The sequence below is a fragment of the Bufo gargarizans genome, chromosome 4 (genome assembly GCF_014858855.1).
Source record: "Bufo gargarizans isolate SCDJY-AF-19 chromosome 4, ASM1485885v1, whole genome shotgun sequence".
Taxonomy (NCBI): Eukaryota; Metazoa; Chordata; class Amphibia; order Anura; family Bufonidae; genus Bufo; species Bufo gargarizans.
The window spans coordinates 184579460-184593576 of record NC_058083.1 but is presented as its reverse complement, the minus strand read 5'-3'; the positions used below and the strand labels follow the sequence as shown (position 1 = coordinate 184593576).

The 14117-nt window shown below is 43.9% G+C and overlaps 1 protein-coding gene across 1 annotated transcript in view; it reads left to right on the top strand.

Moving 5' to 3' along the window:
- Positions 1 to 14117, top strand: part of ZBBX (zinc finger B-box domain containing) — a 216478-nt gene that overhangs the window by 145745 nt on the left and 56616 nt on the right. Inside the window, 1 exon segment of the mRNA XM_044291843.1 lies at positions 4673 to 4764. Coding sequence (XP_044147778.1) covers positions 4673 to 4764 — 92 coding nt within the window.

The following is a 14117-nucleotide window of genomic DNA, read 5'->3' as shown; positions in this document are numbered from 1 at the left end:
CTGTAAGGTTTTCGTGGGAGCAGTTAAATGATATAGCCGTCTCATTTCTATATCTTTGAGAAAAAATGGGCTGATCATTTCATTACAGATTTGCAATACATGTACCGTATAATGAGTCATACATGCCAATGGGAATTGGCACTTGCTGCTTTCTCGAATGTTGAACATGAATATTCTTTCTGTTTTTGGATGGGGAAAACCTTTTGTGGTAGTCAGAGATTTTTTATTTTTTTTACCCCTAAACCTCTGAATGTTTCTCTCTTAGGCTAAGGCTACACACAGACCTCTTATAATGATAAAATGGGAAAACTTTTTACTATTATATGACTAAGTTGCATGCCGTGCAATGGGTTTCTCTATACAGCAGATGTAGGTTGATTGTTAATATTAGAAAATCTTGCTACAAAAGTCAATGGGCGAGGTTTATCAAGGCTGGCGTTTTCTACACCGGTCTTTATATCCCCTGCATCGCCAGAGGACGCACTTAACTTATGATGAGGCACAGGCCTCGTAATAGATAAAGCACATCCTCCGGCAATCTGCAAGCCTAGAATGAAATCTACACCAACTAATAGCTGGCGTAGATTTCACTCATTTACACTGGAGAATTGGCATAACTGATGATACATCTGCCAGGGCTGATGACCCAGCCAGCACTATACCCACACCATTCCCCCATTTCTGAAAGTGGTGAAAATGGCACAAAAACACCACTTGCAAGTTTGATTTTGTTTAGAGGACCTTTCATGGGATTATTTGTTAGAAACTAGTATGCTTACCAGATAGGGCGGCCCCTACAGATGCAAGCACTTTTTTTTTTTTTAAATAAAAAAAAACCCTCCGTTCTTCCCTTGTGTCCCCCGCTGTTTAAGGCGCCAGATATGTTTATTTAGACCATTGGTACAAGGAGGAGGAGATGGCTGGGATTCTCTGTGGGTGTCTCCTTCTCCTTGGCTGTAGCGTGGTCCAGTCGCAGAGGCAGGGGGAAGGTTAGTTGTTTTTTCTCCCTGGCTGTGACGCTCTCCGCTGCAATTGGACCGCACTACAGCCAGGGAGAAGGAGATGCCCATTGAGAAGCCCGGCCATCTCCTCCTCCTTGTACCGACGGTCTAAATGAACATAACAGGCGCCCAAAACAGCGTGGAACACAGTGGTGGAAGGGAGTGGTATTTTAGAAAAAAAAAGTGCTTGCATCTGTAGGGGCCGCCCTATTTGGTAAGCATACCAGTTTCTAACACATAAACCTGTGAAAGGTCCTCTTTAAGGTTGTCTGGTTTTGCAGCTAAACCGTTTAGCTGCAATTTACTTGAAAGTCACTTGCGGTCCAGTCCCATTGGGTCAGTCAGCCTTAAAGGGGTTGTCCGAGTTAAATAGAAATTCAAGCAGCCCCTGTAAATCTACTAGAACAACAGACAAATCATTTCTCAACCCCTTTCCCCCCCTGTTGTTTCCTCTGTGTGCTCCAGTTCTCCCCACCACTGTTTGTCTTACTGGCTGCAGTGGTGACATTGCTTCAAACGAGGTCACCACTGCAGCCAATCACTGGCCTCAGCAGTGATGTCCCATATACTGCTGAAACCAATGACGGACTGCGTAGTGACCTGTGTGGCACTGCAACAGCCAGGAAGATGATGTCAGAGGTGGTAAGTACTGGGGCGCAGCACTGGAAATAGCAGGGGAGAAAGGTGGTGAGTATTGCTTCTTTTGTTATTTTGCCACATTTATAGGTGCCGCCCCACGTTTTAGTTGTAGTCACCGATCATAGCTGAAGACAACATTAACCCCTTCATGAACCGTGGCATAATAATGTAAGAAGCCTCTGTTAGTGCACCTTGAGCTACTGTTGCATCAAGGTGATCATGCGGGCACTGCCACAATGCCCACATGATCACCAGCGGTACAATAGCTGTCATATACAAATGCACTCCATTGAAACTTCTGGGAGCAGAGAAAACTCTCCGGTAGTTAACTCTCTCCATGACTTGTAACTGTAACCCTGTCACTATACAGGCAGCCTATGTCCAGATAAAGTTCCCCTGGGCTATCTCCTGTTAAGTGGTGTGCCGTCACAAGTACCTGAGCATATTTATGTGCATAGGCACAATATACTAGCCAGTATATTGTAATAAAAAATAAGATATAAATAGTATTGTGGAAAAAAAACTAAAATAAAAATGACACAAAAGACATTTTGTTTAAAAAAACTAAATAAAAACACATACGTTAACATAACCTCTACAGACAGATGTCTCTATCCTAATTATGATAAGGACTCTAATTTCTAATGACACCAGTTCGATACAGGATTACAATATGCTCGCAAAAATTTAGGCAGGCTACATTACACAACACAACCACTGGGTGGCTGTACATAGACACATATAGGATAGACATCTCATGACATCATATCACAAAATAACGTTGTTTTTGAAAAGCTGGTCATATCATGACTTGCATATCAGGACATATCCAGCCAAGAAGAAAAGTAAGGAAGGGAACACATCTGTATGTCATATCCCCCTCTAACCATCACAAGATCACATTATCCATTATATTTATGTATGTATGTATGTGTGTGTGTGTGTGTGTGTGTGTGTGTGTGTATATATATATATATATATATACAGTTGCAAGAAAAAGTATGTGAACCCTTTGGAATGATATGGATTTCTGGACAAATTGGTCATAAAATGTGAATTGATCTTCATCTAAGTCACAACAATAGACAATCACAGTCTGCTTAAACTAATAACACACAAAGAATTGAATGTTACCATGTTTTTATTGAACACACCATGTAAACATTCACAGTGCAGGTGGAAAAAGTATGTGAACCCTTGGATTTAATAACTGGTTGATCCTCCTTTTGGCAGCAGTAACTTCAACCAAACGTTTCCTGTAGTTGCAGATCAGACGTGCACAACGGTCAGGAGTAATTCTTGACCATTCCTCTCTACAGAACTGTTTCAGTTCAGCAATATTCTTGGGATGTCTTGTGTGAATCGCTTTCTTGAGGTCATGCCACAGCATCTCAATCGGGTTGAGGTCAGGACTCTGACTGGGCCACTCCAGTATGAGTATTTTATTCTGTTTAAGCCATTCTGTTGTTGATTTACTTCTATGCTTTGGGTCGTTGTCCTGTTGCAACACCCATCTTCTGTTGAGCTTCAGCTGGTGGACAGATGGCCTTAAGTTCTCTTGCAAAATGTCTTGATAAACTTGGGAATTAATTTTTCCTTTGATGATGGCAATCCGTCCAGGCACTGACGCAGCAAAGCAGCCCCAAACCATGATGCCCCCACCACCATACTTCACAGTTGGGATGAGGTTTTGATGTTGGTGTGCTGTGCCTCTTTTTCTCCACACATAGTGTTGTATGTTTCTTCCAAACAACTCAACTTTGGTTTCATCTGTCCACAGAATATTTTGCCAGTACTGCTGTGGAACATCCAGGTGCTCTTGTGCAAACTGTAAACATGCAGCAGTGTTTTTTTGGGGCAGCAGTTGCTTCCTCTGTGGTATCCTCAAATCCTCTAGGATTCTTCTTCACCTCATTGAGCAGTCTGCACTATGCTCTTGCAGTCATCTTTACAGGACGGCCACTCCTAGGGAGAATAGCAGCAGTGCTGAATTTTCTCCATTTATAGACAATCTGTCCTACCGTGGACTGATGAACAGCAAGGCTTTTGGAGATACTTTTATAACCCTTTCCAGCTTTATGCAACTCAACAATTCTTAATTGTAGGTCTTCTGAGAGCTCTTTTGTGCGAGGCATCATTCACATCAGGCAATGCTTCTTGTGAAAAGCAAACCCAGAACTGGTGTGTGTTTTTTATAGGGCAGGGCAGCTGTAACCAACACCTCCAATCTCATCGCATTGATTGGACTCCAGTTGGCTGACACATCACTCCCATTAGCTCTTGGAGATGTCATTAGTCTAGGGGTCCATATACTTTTTCCACCTGCACTGTGAATGTTTACATGGTGTGTTCAATAAAAACATGGTGACATTTAATTATTTGTGTGTTATTAGTTTAAGCAGACTGTGATTGTCTATTGTTGTGACTTAGATGAAGATCAGATAACATTTTATGACCAATTTGTGCAGAAATCCATATCATTCCAAAGGGTTCACATACTTTTTCTTGCAACTGTATATATATAGTGTAGGTCTGCGAGGAACAGCGTACAAACCAAGAAGCAAACCACGGTCACAATTGTGTTCCTTTCCTGTGGTTTGTTGTGTCAGTGAGAAGTTTACATGGAGTAAAGCAGGGGAAATAAACCTTATGTTTGAGAAGGCGAGCATTTGTACAATTACACAGGCATTCTTTTTTAATACTCTAATTAGGGCAATTAGCTGCGCACTGAAGCGGACTGCTCCCTCTCCTCTAGTTGACAGTGCGTGCTGTAAAACACTGCTAATGTTCTGAGCCAAAAAATAGATGCACTTGTTACATTCATTTCTAAGGTGTGAACAGTTCTATATGTTAATTGTTTTAATCAAGCCCAAAATCGCTCGCTCGGAGCAGTCATTTTCATCCAGAGCATGCAGGATCTGGTGATAAACTGCGCAGTGTTCTGGAGACAGCACGACTGTGGCAGGACAATTAAGCAGTTGACAGCTATGTATACTCTTTTAATGCATTCAATACAGATCATCCTCTTACAGCATCACATTCCCAAGACAGCAAATCAATGAAGTACAAAAGCTTTAAGGACAGCCAGAGCTCGGATCCAGCTTTCATGGTAAACGTGCCCCAGGTAAAATGACATAACATCTTTTCACTTTGTTTCATCTCATATTTGTTATAAATGCTGGGGATATCGTAAAATGCATTGTGGAAGAATTAGAGATCGGCAGGTTGTTTTTGTGCAGCGCTTGTTAATGGAACAATAAGTAGGATTCATCACCGCACCTTTGTAAATGAAAAATGGTTGTTGACTTAGCGTGCAACCGTTTAATAGCGTTAGCTACTGAAAGCTCCCTAAGGGTATGTTCACACATGGCAGATTTGTTCCAGAAAGTTGTTGTACCGCTGAAAGAGTTCAGTACATCTGGTTGGGGTTGTTTTGGTGGCAAGCACATGGATTTTTCGTAAAGCTCAGTTCAGATGAATGGGGCAGTTGCGGACATGCCACATTTGAATTCACCCTAATGGTTCTAGGCTATCTCTCAGAGTGCGTGATACGAATGCAAATGAAGGGTTTGCAAAGTCTGCCATTTTTAGGTTTCCTTCAAGGTTTCTGTTATTTATCAATCGCGGAAAGCTGCAGAGAAGATACGGATCAGATTATCCACTCTCTGAATGCCGTAGAGTCTGCTTTGTCATTAGGAATCCAGTGATGTCATCAATAAAGTCGCAAGTTTCCATGGCAACTGCTTGAATGCAGGAGCAGTGACTTCTGTTTACGGACGCGCAGCGATCTCATTATGAGCACCGTTCCTTGAGGGCACTAAGTGAAAGATTTATTGACGCTGTAACGATGTAGCATTAAATAGTCGCATGTCATATTTACACCATCATTTGCAACTTTTTGAGCTTCTCACCACTTTTCTACAGTGGCAGAAGGGAACAGGGCTTAGTGAGTGCGGCGGAGCCTCAGACGCCCGCCAGATATATTATAACGTACACCAGAAACCAGTGTCAATTATAGCTGTAGTAGAGCCGAATTTCTAGAGCACGAGAGCCAGGGATTCACCTAATTTATTAGGAGGCATCTACTTGTTAATAAATTAGGCCATCTTACAATGATCCACGGGGATCAAGGCTGATGGGAAAGGCAGTCTTCATCAATCTCCCCAAAATAGTTTGGGCTGTCTTAGTACAGCTGGTGGTAACATAACAGTGACATGCAGTGCCATCAGGCTATGTTCACATCACAGTAATTCCTATGGACAATACATGCGCTGGGAAAAGCTCCATAAGGCGCCGGTCGCCTGACAGAGGCTGAAAGAGCATAATTTTAACCTCTGTCAGAACAGTGTATGTCAGTATACAGGTTGACTACATTCTATACAGAGGTATACAGAAAAAGGCATATATCATGCTGTGTAAATGTTTTATTATGTCATCCTACCAGTGACATATTCCACTGTATGCCTATCCAGTGGCGTACATCACAGTCTTCCATCAAGGTATACCTACAATGTAGCTTCCAAACTTGATAAGATCAGAGCCATAACCCTTTTTCTGCCAGGGGTGTTTGGACACTCTGCACCTCTGTTCGACAGTACAATGTTATCAGATTTCACATGGACAGAAAAAACATTATACACTGCTCGTTTCCAGGGGTCCAGCAGCACGGCCACCGCTGCTGGACCCCTGGAAACGAGCAGTGTATAATGTGACGGAAAAATGAATCTAGCCAGCAAAGGAAGCAATATGGACAATCACAGTACATTAGTGTCTTGTATTAACTTTCGCTACATGATAAATACCATTTACTGAAGTGACACAACTGCTTTACGGTTAGGCTCAGATACAGATGGATGGAAAGGGGTCGCTGTTTGTTTGTCAGTGTGTAAGTGACTCCAACAGTAAAAAGAAAAGGGATCCAAGCTGCAATGTGTTTGTATAAAAGCCAGGTTTTCCATTAGACACAAGAAGCCCATGCCTATAGTTGGCCAAGTTGGAGAAGGCTCCCGCTCCTCAGGGTCAGGGACTCACAATGTGTACTGTGCGCGCAGTGCAGCTCTAAATAATATACAGGAAAATGTGACGCACACAAATCGCATCCTCATTATCTGTGGGGTCTCTTCCTTAACATGAAAACAAAGTAGTAAAATATATCTTCTTTTTAAAGCAATTTTTTTAAATTAGCAGGATCCTAACAGAAATGCTAAAGGGGTTTTCTGTCCCATTGTAATGCTATGTAATAGCCCATTGAGTAATACTTATGATAACACAACAACCCCTTCTGCACTGATGGCTCGGGGTTCCCCGGTGTCTTTGTTCACCGAGCTGCAGTAATAATGACATGTTCACATGTAGCCAATCGCTGACAGTAGCTGTGAACTCAGTGGTCACCATTATAGCTAGTGATTGGCTGCAGTGGTCACATGGTACATCTCCTATCATCACTAGAGCCCCGGATAGGCACCAGCGAGGGACCAGGTATTGATAAGGTGGATATTATCTATGGACAACCTGTTTAAGAAACACATACGCTGATGTGAAGAGAACCTTAGGGTATGTTCAGACAACAATCTACTGTGTGGAAAAATCTGCTGCAGATTTGCAGTTTGATGTTCTCTTGCATTATCCGTATTCAGCGGGACTAGACCAGTGATGGCTAGCCTCCGGCACTCGAGCTGTGGTGAAACTACGACTTCCAGCATGCTCCATTCATTTCTATGGCGTTCTGAAAACAGCCAAGCAAGTGTGCATCTTGGGAGTTGTAGTTTTACCACAGCTGGAGTGCCGGAGGTTAGGCATCACAGGACTAGACCATGTGTGGTTACCCAACGCAGTTTCCTTGCACAATGTCCCATCCTGACACAAATTTCAAATCTATGGGGAAAAGAGTCTTCAAGCATATAACGTGGATGTGCACTGGGAATAGTGAGGCACGAATTTTGGATGTTCTGTCCCAAAAACGTATAAATAAATAATTCTATAGATCCCGAAGCCTCTGCGTGTTCCTCTGGCTACGCACTGATACACACCTCATGGTTAAAATTAAGGATAATGGCAACATTATACGTTTCAGCCTAGGCTGTGTTCACATTTGCATTAAGCTTTCTGTTCTGATCCGTCAGAAGAACAGAAAAATGAGAAGAAAAAAAAACATCTGTTTTGGTCAGTTCCGTCAGAAATCTGTTATTTTTAACTGGGGACAAAATACTAACCGCTGTACTTTTTCTTCCATCAAAAATAACTGAAATCTCATGGAACTGATGCAAACTGAGCACAACTACAGCTCGAAATAAGGCTATTTTCACCCTGCCCTTAGTAGTTCTGGCAGAGACTAGCCGGAACTCTCTGGAGTGCAGTGTTTTATTTGTCTGGCCGAATCCTGGCATATCTGCTGGGTAGCGGCCGGATCTCCACCAGACTCCATTATAGTCAGAGGGGTCATCGGGCATTAACCACTTCAGCCCCGCTAGGTGAAACCCCCTTCATGACCAGAGCACTTTTTACACTTCGGCACTACACTACTTTCACCATTTATCGCTCGGTCATGCAACTTACCATACAAATGAATTTTACCTCCTTTTCTTCTCACTAATAGAGCTTTCATTCGGTGGTATTTCATTGCTGCTGGCATTTTTACTTTTTTGTTATTAATCAAAATGTAACGATTTTTTTGCAAAAAAATGACATTTTTCACTTTCAGCTGTAAAATTTTGCAAAAAAAAACGACATCCATATATAAATTTTTCGCCAAATTTATTGTTCTACATGTCTTTGATAAAAAAAAAATGTTTGGGCAAAAAAAAAAATGGTTTGGGTAAAAGTTATAGCATTTACAAACTATGGTACAAAAATGTGAATTTCCGCTTTTTGAAACAGCTCTGACTTTCTGAGCACCTGTCATGATTCCTGAGGTTCTACAATGCCCAAACAGTAGAAAAACCCCACAAATGACCCCATTTCGGAAAGTAGACACCCTAAGGTATTCGCTGATGGGCATAGTGAGTTCATAGAACTTTTTATTTTTTGTCACAAGTTAGCGGAAAATGATGATGATTTTATTTTTTTATTTTTTTCTTACAAAGTCTCATATTCCACTAACTTGCGACAAAAAATAAAAAATTCTAGGAACTCACCATGCCCCTCACAGAATACCTTGGGGTGTCTTCTTTCCAAAATGGGGTCACTTGTGGGGTAGTTATACTGCCCTGGCAATTTAGGGGCCCAAATGTGTGAGAAGAACTTTGCAATCAAAATGTGTAAAAAATGACCGGTGAAATCCAAAAGGTGCACTTTGGAATATGTGCCCCTTTGCCCACCTTGGCAGCAAAAAAGTGTGACACATCTGGTATCGCCGTACTCAGGAGAAGTTGGGGAATGTGTTTTGGGGTGTCATTTTACATATACCCATGCTGGGTGAGAAAAATATCTTGGTCAAATGCCAACTTTGTATAAAAAAATGGGAAAAGTTGTCTTTTGCCAAGATATTTCTCTCATCCAGCATGGGTATATGTAAAATGACACCCCAAAACACATTCCCCAACTTCTCCTGAGTACGGCGATACCAGATGTGTCACACTTTTTTGCTGCCAAGGTGGGCAAAGGGGCACATATTCCAAAGTGCACCTTTCAGATTTTGCAGGCCATTTTTTACACATTTTGATTGCAAGGTACTTCTCACACATTTGGGCCCCTAAATTGCCAGGGCAGTATAACTACGCCACAAGTGACCCCATTTTGGAAAGAAGACACCCCAAGGTATTCCGTGAGGGGCACTGCGAGTTCCTAGAATTTTTTATTTTTTGTCACAAGTTAGCGGAAAATGATGATTTTTTTTTTTCTCTTTTTTCCTTACAAAGTCTCATATTCCACTAACTTGCGACAAAAAATAAAAAATTCTAGGAACTCGCCATGCCCCTCACGGAATACCTTGGGGTGTCTTCTTTCCAAAATGGGGTCACTTGTGGCGTAGTTATACTGCCCTGGCAATTTAGGGGCCCATATGTGTGAGAAGTACTTTGCAATCAAAATCTGTAAAAAATGACCGGTGAAATCCGAAAGGTGCACTTTGGAATATGTGCCCCTTTGCCCACCTTGGCATCAAAAAAGTGTCACACATCTGGTATCGCCGTACTCAGGAGAAGTTGGGGAATGTGTTTTGGGGTGTCATTTTACATATACCCATGCTGGGTGAGAGAAATATCTTGGCAAAAGACAACTTTTCCCATTTTTTTATACAAAGTTGGCATTTGACCAAGATATTTTTCTCACCCAGCATGGGTATATGTAAAATGACACCCCGAAACACATTCCCCAACTTCTCCTGAGTACGGCGATACCAGATGTGTGACACTTTTTTGCAGCCTAGATGCGCAAAGGGGCCCAAATTCCTTTTAGGAGGGCATTTTTAGACATTTGGATCCCAGACTTCTTCTCACGCTTTAGGGCCCCTAAAAAGCCAGGGCAGTATAAATACCCCACATGTGACCCCACTTTGGAAAGAAGACACCCCAAGGTATCCAATGAGGGGCCTGGCAAGTTCATAGAATTTTTATTTTTTTTGCATAAGTTAGCGGAAATTGATTATTTATTTTTTTTCTCACAAAGTCTCACTTTCCGCTAACTTAGGACAAAAATTTAAATCTTTCATGGACTCAATATGCCCCTCAGCAAATACCTTGGGGTGTCTTCTTTCCAAAATGGGGTCAGTTGTGGGGTGTTTGTACTGCCCTGGCATTTGAGGGTCTCCGCAATCATTACATGTATGGCCAGCATTAGGAGTTTCTGCTATTCTCCTTATATTGAGCATACAGGTAATGAGATTTTTTTTTCCGTTCAGCCTCTGGGCTGAAAGAAAAAAATGAACGGCACAGATTTCTTCATTCGCATCGATCAATGTGGATGAAAAAATCTCTGCCAAAAAAAAAAAATGGAGGGGAAAGGCGTCTGCCAGGACATAGGAGCTCCGCCCTACATCCATACCCACTTAGCTCGTATGCCCTGGCAAACCAGATTTCTCCATTCACATCAATCGATGTGGATGAATAAATCATTGCCGGGATTTTTTTTATTTTTTTATATATATATATACAAAGTGCTTGCCAAAGCATAGGAACGCCGCCTCCTCCTCAGCTCGTATGCCTCGGCAAACGTATCTGTCACTGCAGAGGAGAAAATCCCGTCTTGCAGCGCCGCATACACCGACTTGCGTGTAATCTGACAGCAGCGCAATGCTTCTGTCAGAATGCACATCGGTGCTGCAGCTAGTCAATCGGTTGGTCCACCTGGAAGGTAAAAAAAGAAAAAAAAAAAAAGAAAAAACCAGGCCGCAACGCAATAATTTTATTAACTTTGCAACAGAACATATAAACTTTAACTTTTTTAACTGAACATTAACGTGTTTGCTTACTGGTGTGTTTTTTTTTTTTTTTTTTTTTTTTACCTTTATAGAACAAACCTCTCCTTCCCCATGGGTCAATGTGCAAAGCGCAAATCGCCCAAAGATGTGGCGAAGTGCGTTATGCACTTTGTCCCATGTGAAAGGAGACGTTTGCAGCAGCAGTGAGTGAATGGGCCCTAATAGCCCTGTGTGCCTGTCCTGGTGAGATGATCCCTATGCTAATAGTGTACCTGTGAGTGGTACTTCCGGAAACACTCTCCAAAGCATAGGGCAGGGTGGTCCGGACAGTCAGGACAGAAATAGCGGGTGTCACGCCTTATTCCACTCCTGCTACAGACACGACATCTTTTTCGGGGTGACTGTTGGGTTGAGGTACCAGGAACGACATTGGGGAAATGTCGCTCGTGTAGACGGCTAACTACACTGGTGGTTGGGGCCACGGAACCTCCTGGATACAGGAGGTTCTCGATGATCTCTTCCTGAAATTTGAGGAAGGATCCAGTTCTCCCAGCCTTACTGTAGAGAACAAAACTATTGTACAGAGCCAATTGAATTAAATATACAGACACCTTCTTATACCAGCGTCTGGTGCGTCGGGAAACTAAATACGGAGACAACATCTGGTCATTGAAGTCGACCCCTCCCATGTGGAGGTTATAGTCGTGGACTGAGAGGGGCTTTTCAATGACACGGGTTGCTCGCTCAATTTGTATTGTCGTGTCTGCGTGAATGGAGGAGAGCATGTAAACGTCACGCTTGTCTCTCCATTTCACCGCGAGCAGTTCTTCGTTACACAGTGCGGCCCTCTGCCCCCTTGCAAGACGGGTGGTAACGAGCCGTTGGGGGAAGCCCGCGCGACTAGTTCGCGCGGTACCACAGGCGCCAATCCGTTCTAGAAACAAATGCCTAAAGAGGGCCACACTTGTGTAAAAATTGTCCACATAAAGATGGTACCCCTTGCCGAATAAGGGTGACACCAAGTCCCAAACTGTCTTCCCACTGCTCCCCAGGTAGTCAGGGCAACCGACCGGCTCCAGGGTCTGATCTTTTCCCTCATAGACCCGAAATTTGTGGGTATAGCCTGTGGCCCTTTCACAGAGCTTATACAATTTGACCCCATACCGGGCGCGCTTGCTTGGGATGTATTGTTTGAAGCCAAGGCGCCCGGTAAAATGTATCAGGGACTCGTCTATGCAGATGTTTTGCTCTGGGGTATAAATATCTGCAAATTTCTGGTTGAAATGGTCTATGAGGGGCCGAATTTTGTGGAGCCGGTCAAAAGCAGGGTGGCCCCTGGGACGGGAGGCGGTGTTGTCACTAAAGTGCAGGAACCGCAGGATGGCCTCAAAACGTGCCCTGGACATGGCAGCAGAGAACATGGGCATGTGATGAATCGGGTTCGTGGACCAATATGACCGCAATTCATGCTTTTTTGTCAGGCCCATGTTGAGGAGGAGGCCCAGAAAAGTTTTAAGTTCGGAAACTTGGACTGGTTTCCACCGGAAAGGCTGGGCATAAAAGCTTCCCGGGTTAGCGGTGATAAATTGTGTGGCATACCTGTTTGTTTCGGCCACAACTATGTCTAAAAGCTCCGCAGTCAAGAACAGCTCAAAAAATCCCAGGGCCGAACCGATCTGAGCCGTCTCAACCCGAACTCCAGACTGGGCAGTGAAAGGGAAAACTACAGGTGCGGCTGAAGTTGGGGACTGCCAATCAGGGTTTGCCAGCACCTCTGGGATTCTAGGGGCTCTACGGGCACGTCTTTGCGGTGGCTGCGACGGGGTCACTACTGCACGTGCCACCGTACCAGCTTCAACTGCCCTTCTGGTGCTCGCTACTTCACCAGGTTGTACGGCAGTGCTGGTACTAGGTCCAGGGAGGGCTGGGCTGCTGGTGTATGCCTCACCACGTAATCCGACAGCACCAGCCCCACTCTGCTGCTCTTGAAGCGGATCCTGCGCAACCTGCGGTCTAGCGACACGGGGCCGGGTACGCCTGGTGGTATCAGGGACCTCAGCCTCCTCGTCCGAACTTTGGGTCAGAGAGCCACTGCTTTCTACAGGTTCGTATTCTGACCCGCTGGATTCATCAGATGAGGGTTCCCACTCCTCATCCGACTGGGTCAGAAGCCTGTAGGCCTCTTCAGAGGAATACCCCCTGTTAGACATGTGGGCAACTAAATTTAGGGGTATTCCCTGAGACTACCCAAGAAAAAAAAAGCAAGCCTGTCTTACAAAGGGGAGGCTAGCGAAGTACCGGAGGCCGCTGCGGTTGATAAAAAATATCAAAACTGATTTTTTTATCGCCGCAGTGCGTGTAAAGTGAATGTGCAGTGATCAAAAAAAAATTTTTTTTTTGTCACTGCGGTGGGGCGGGTGTGGGCGAACGCACGTGTGGGCGACCGATCAGGCCTGATCGGGCAAACACTGCGTTTTGGGTGGAGGGCGAACTAAAGTGACACTAGTACTATTATAGATCTGACCGTGATCAGTTTTGATCACTTCCAGATACTATAAAAGTACAAATGCTGATTAGCGATACGCTAATCAGCGAATAACGGACTGCGGTGCGGTGGGCTGGGCGCTAACTGATCGCTAACTACCTAACCAAGGGACCTAAACTATACCTAAAACCTAACGGTCAATAACAGTGAAAAAAAAAAGTGACAGTTTGCACTGATCACTTTTTTCTTTTCACTTGTGATTGACAGGGGTGATCAAAGGGGTGATCAAAGGGTTAATTGGGGTTCAGGGGGGTGATCAGGGGCTATAGTGTAGTGTTTGGTGTACTCACTGTGAAGCCTGCTCCTCTGCTGGATCCAACCGACGAAAAGAACCAGCAGAGGAGCAGGCAGCCATATAACACATCATATTTACAAATATGATCTGCTATCTGGCACTTTGATTGGATTTTTTAAAAATCAGCAACCTGCCAGCCACGATCATTGGCTGGCAGGTTGCTGACGAAATACTTCTCGATGAAATGCCGGCACGAACTGCGCACGCGCGGGCGCATACTCGCGTCATCTCGCGTCTCGCGAGATGACGCGTATATGCGTGACTGTGCGCAGCGCTGCCACC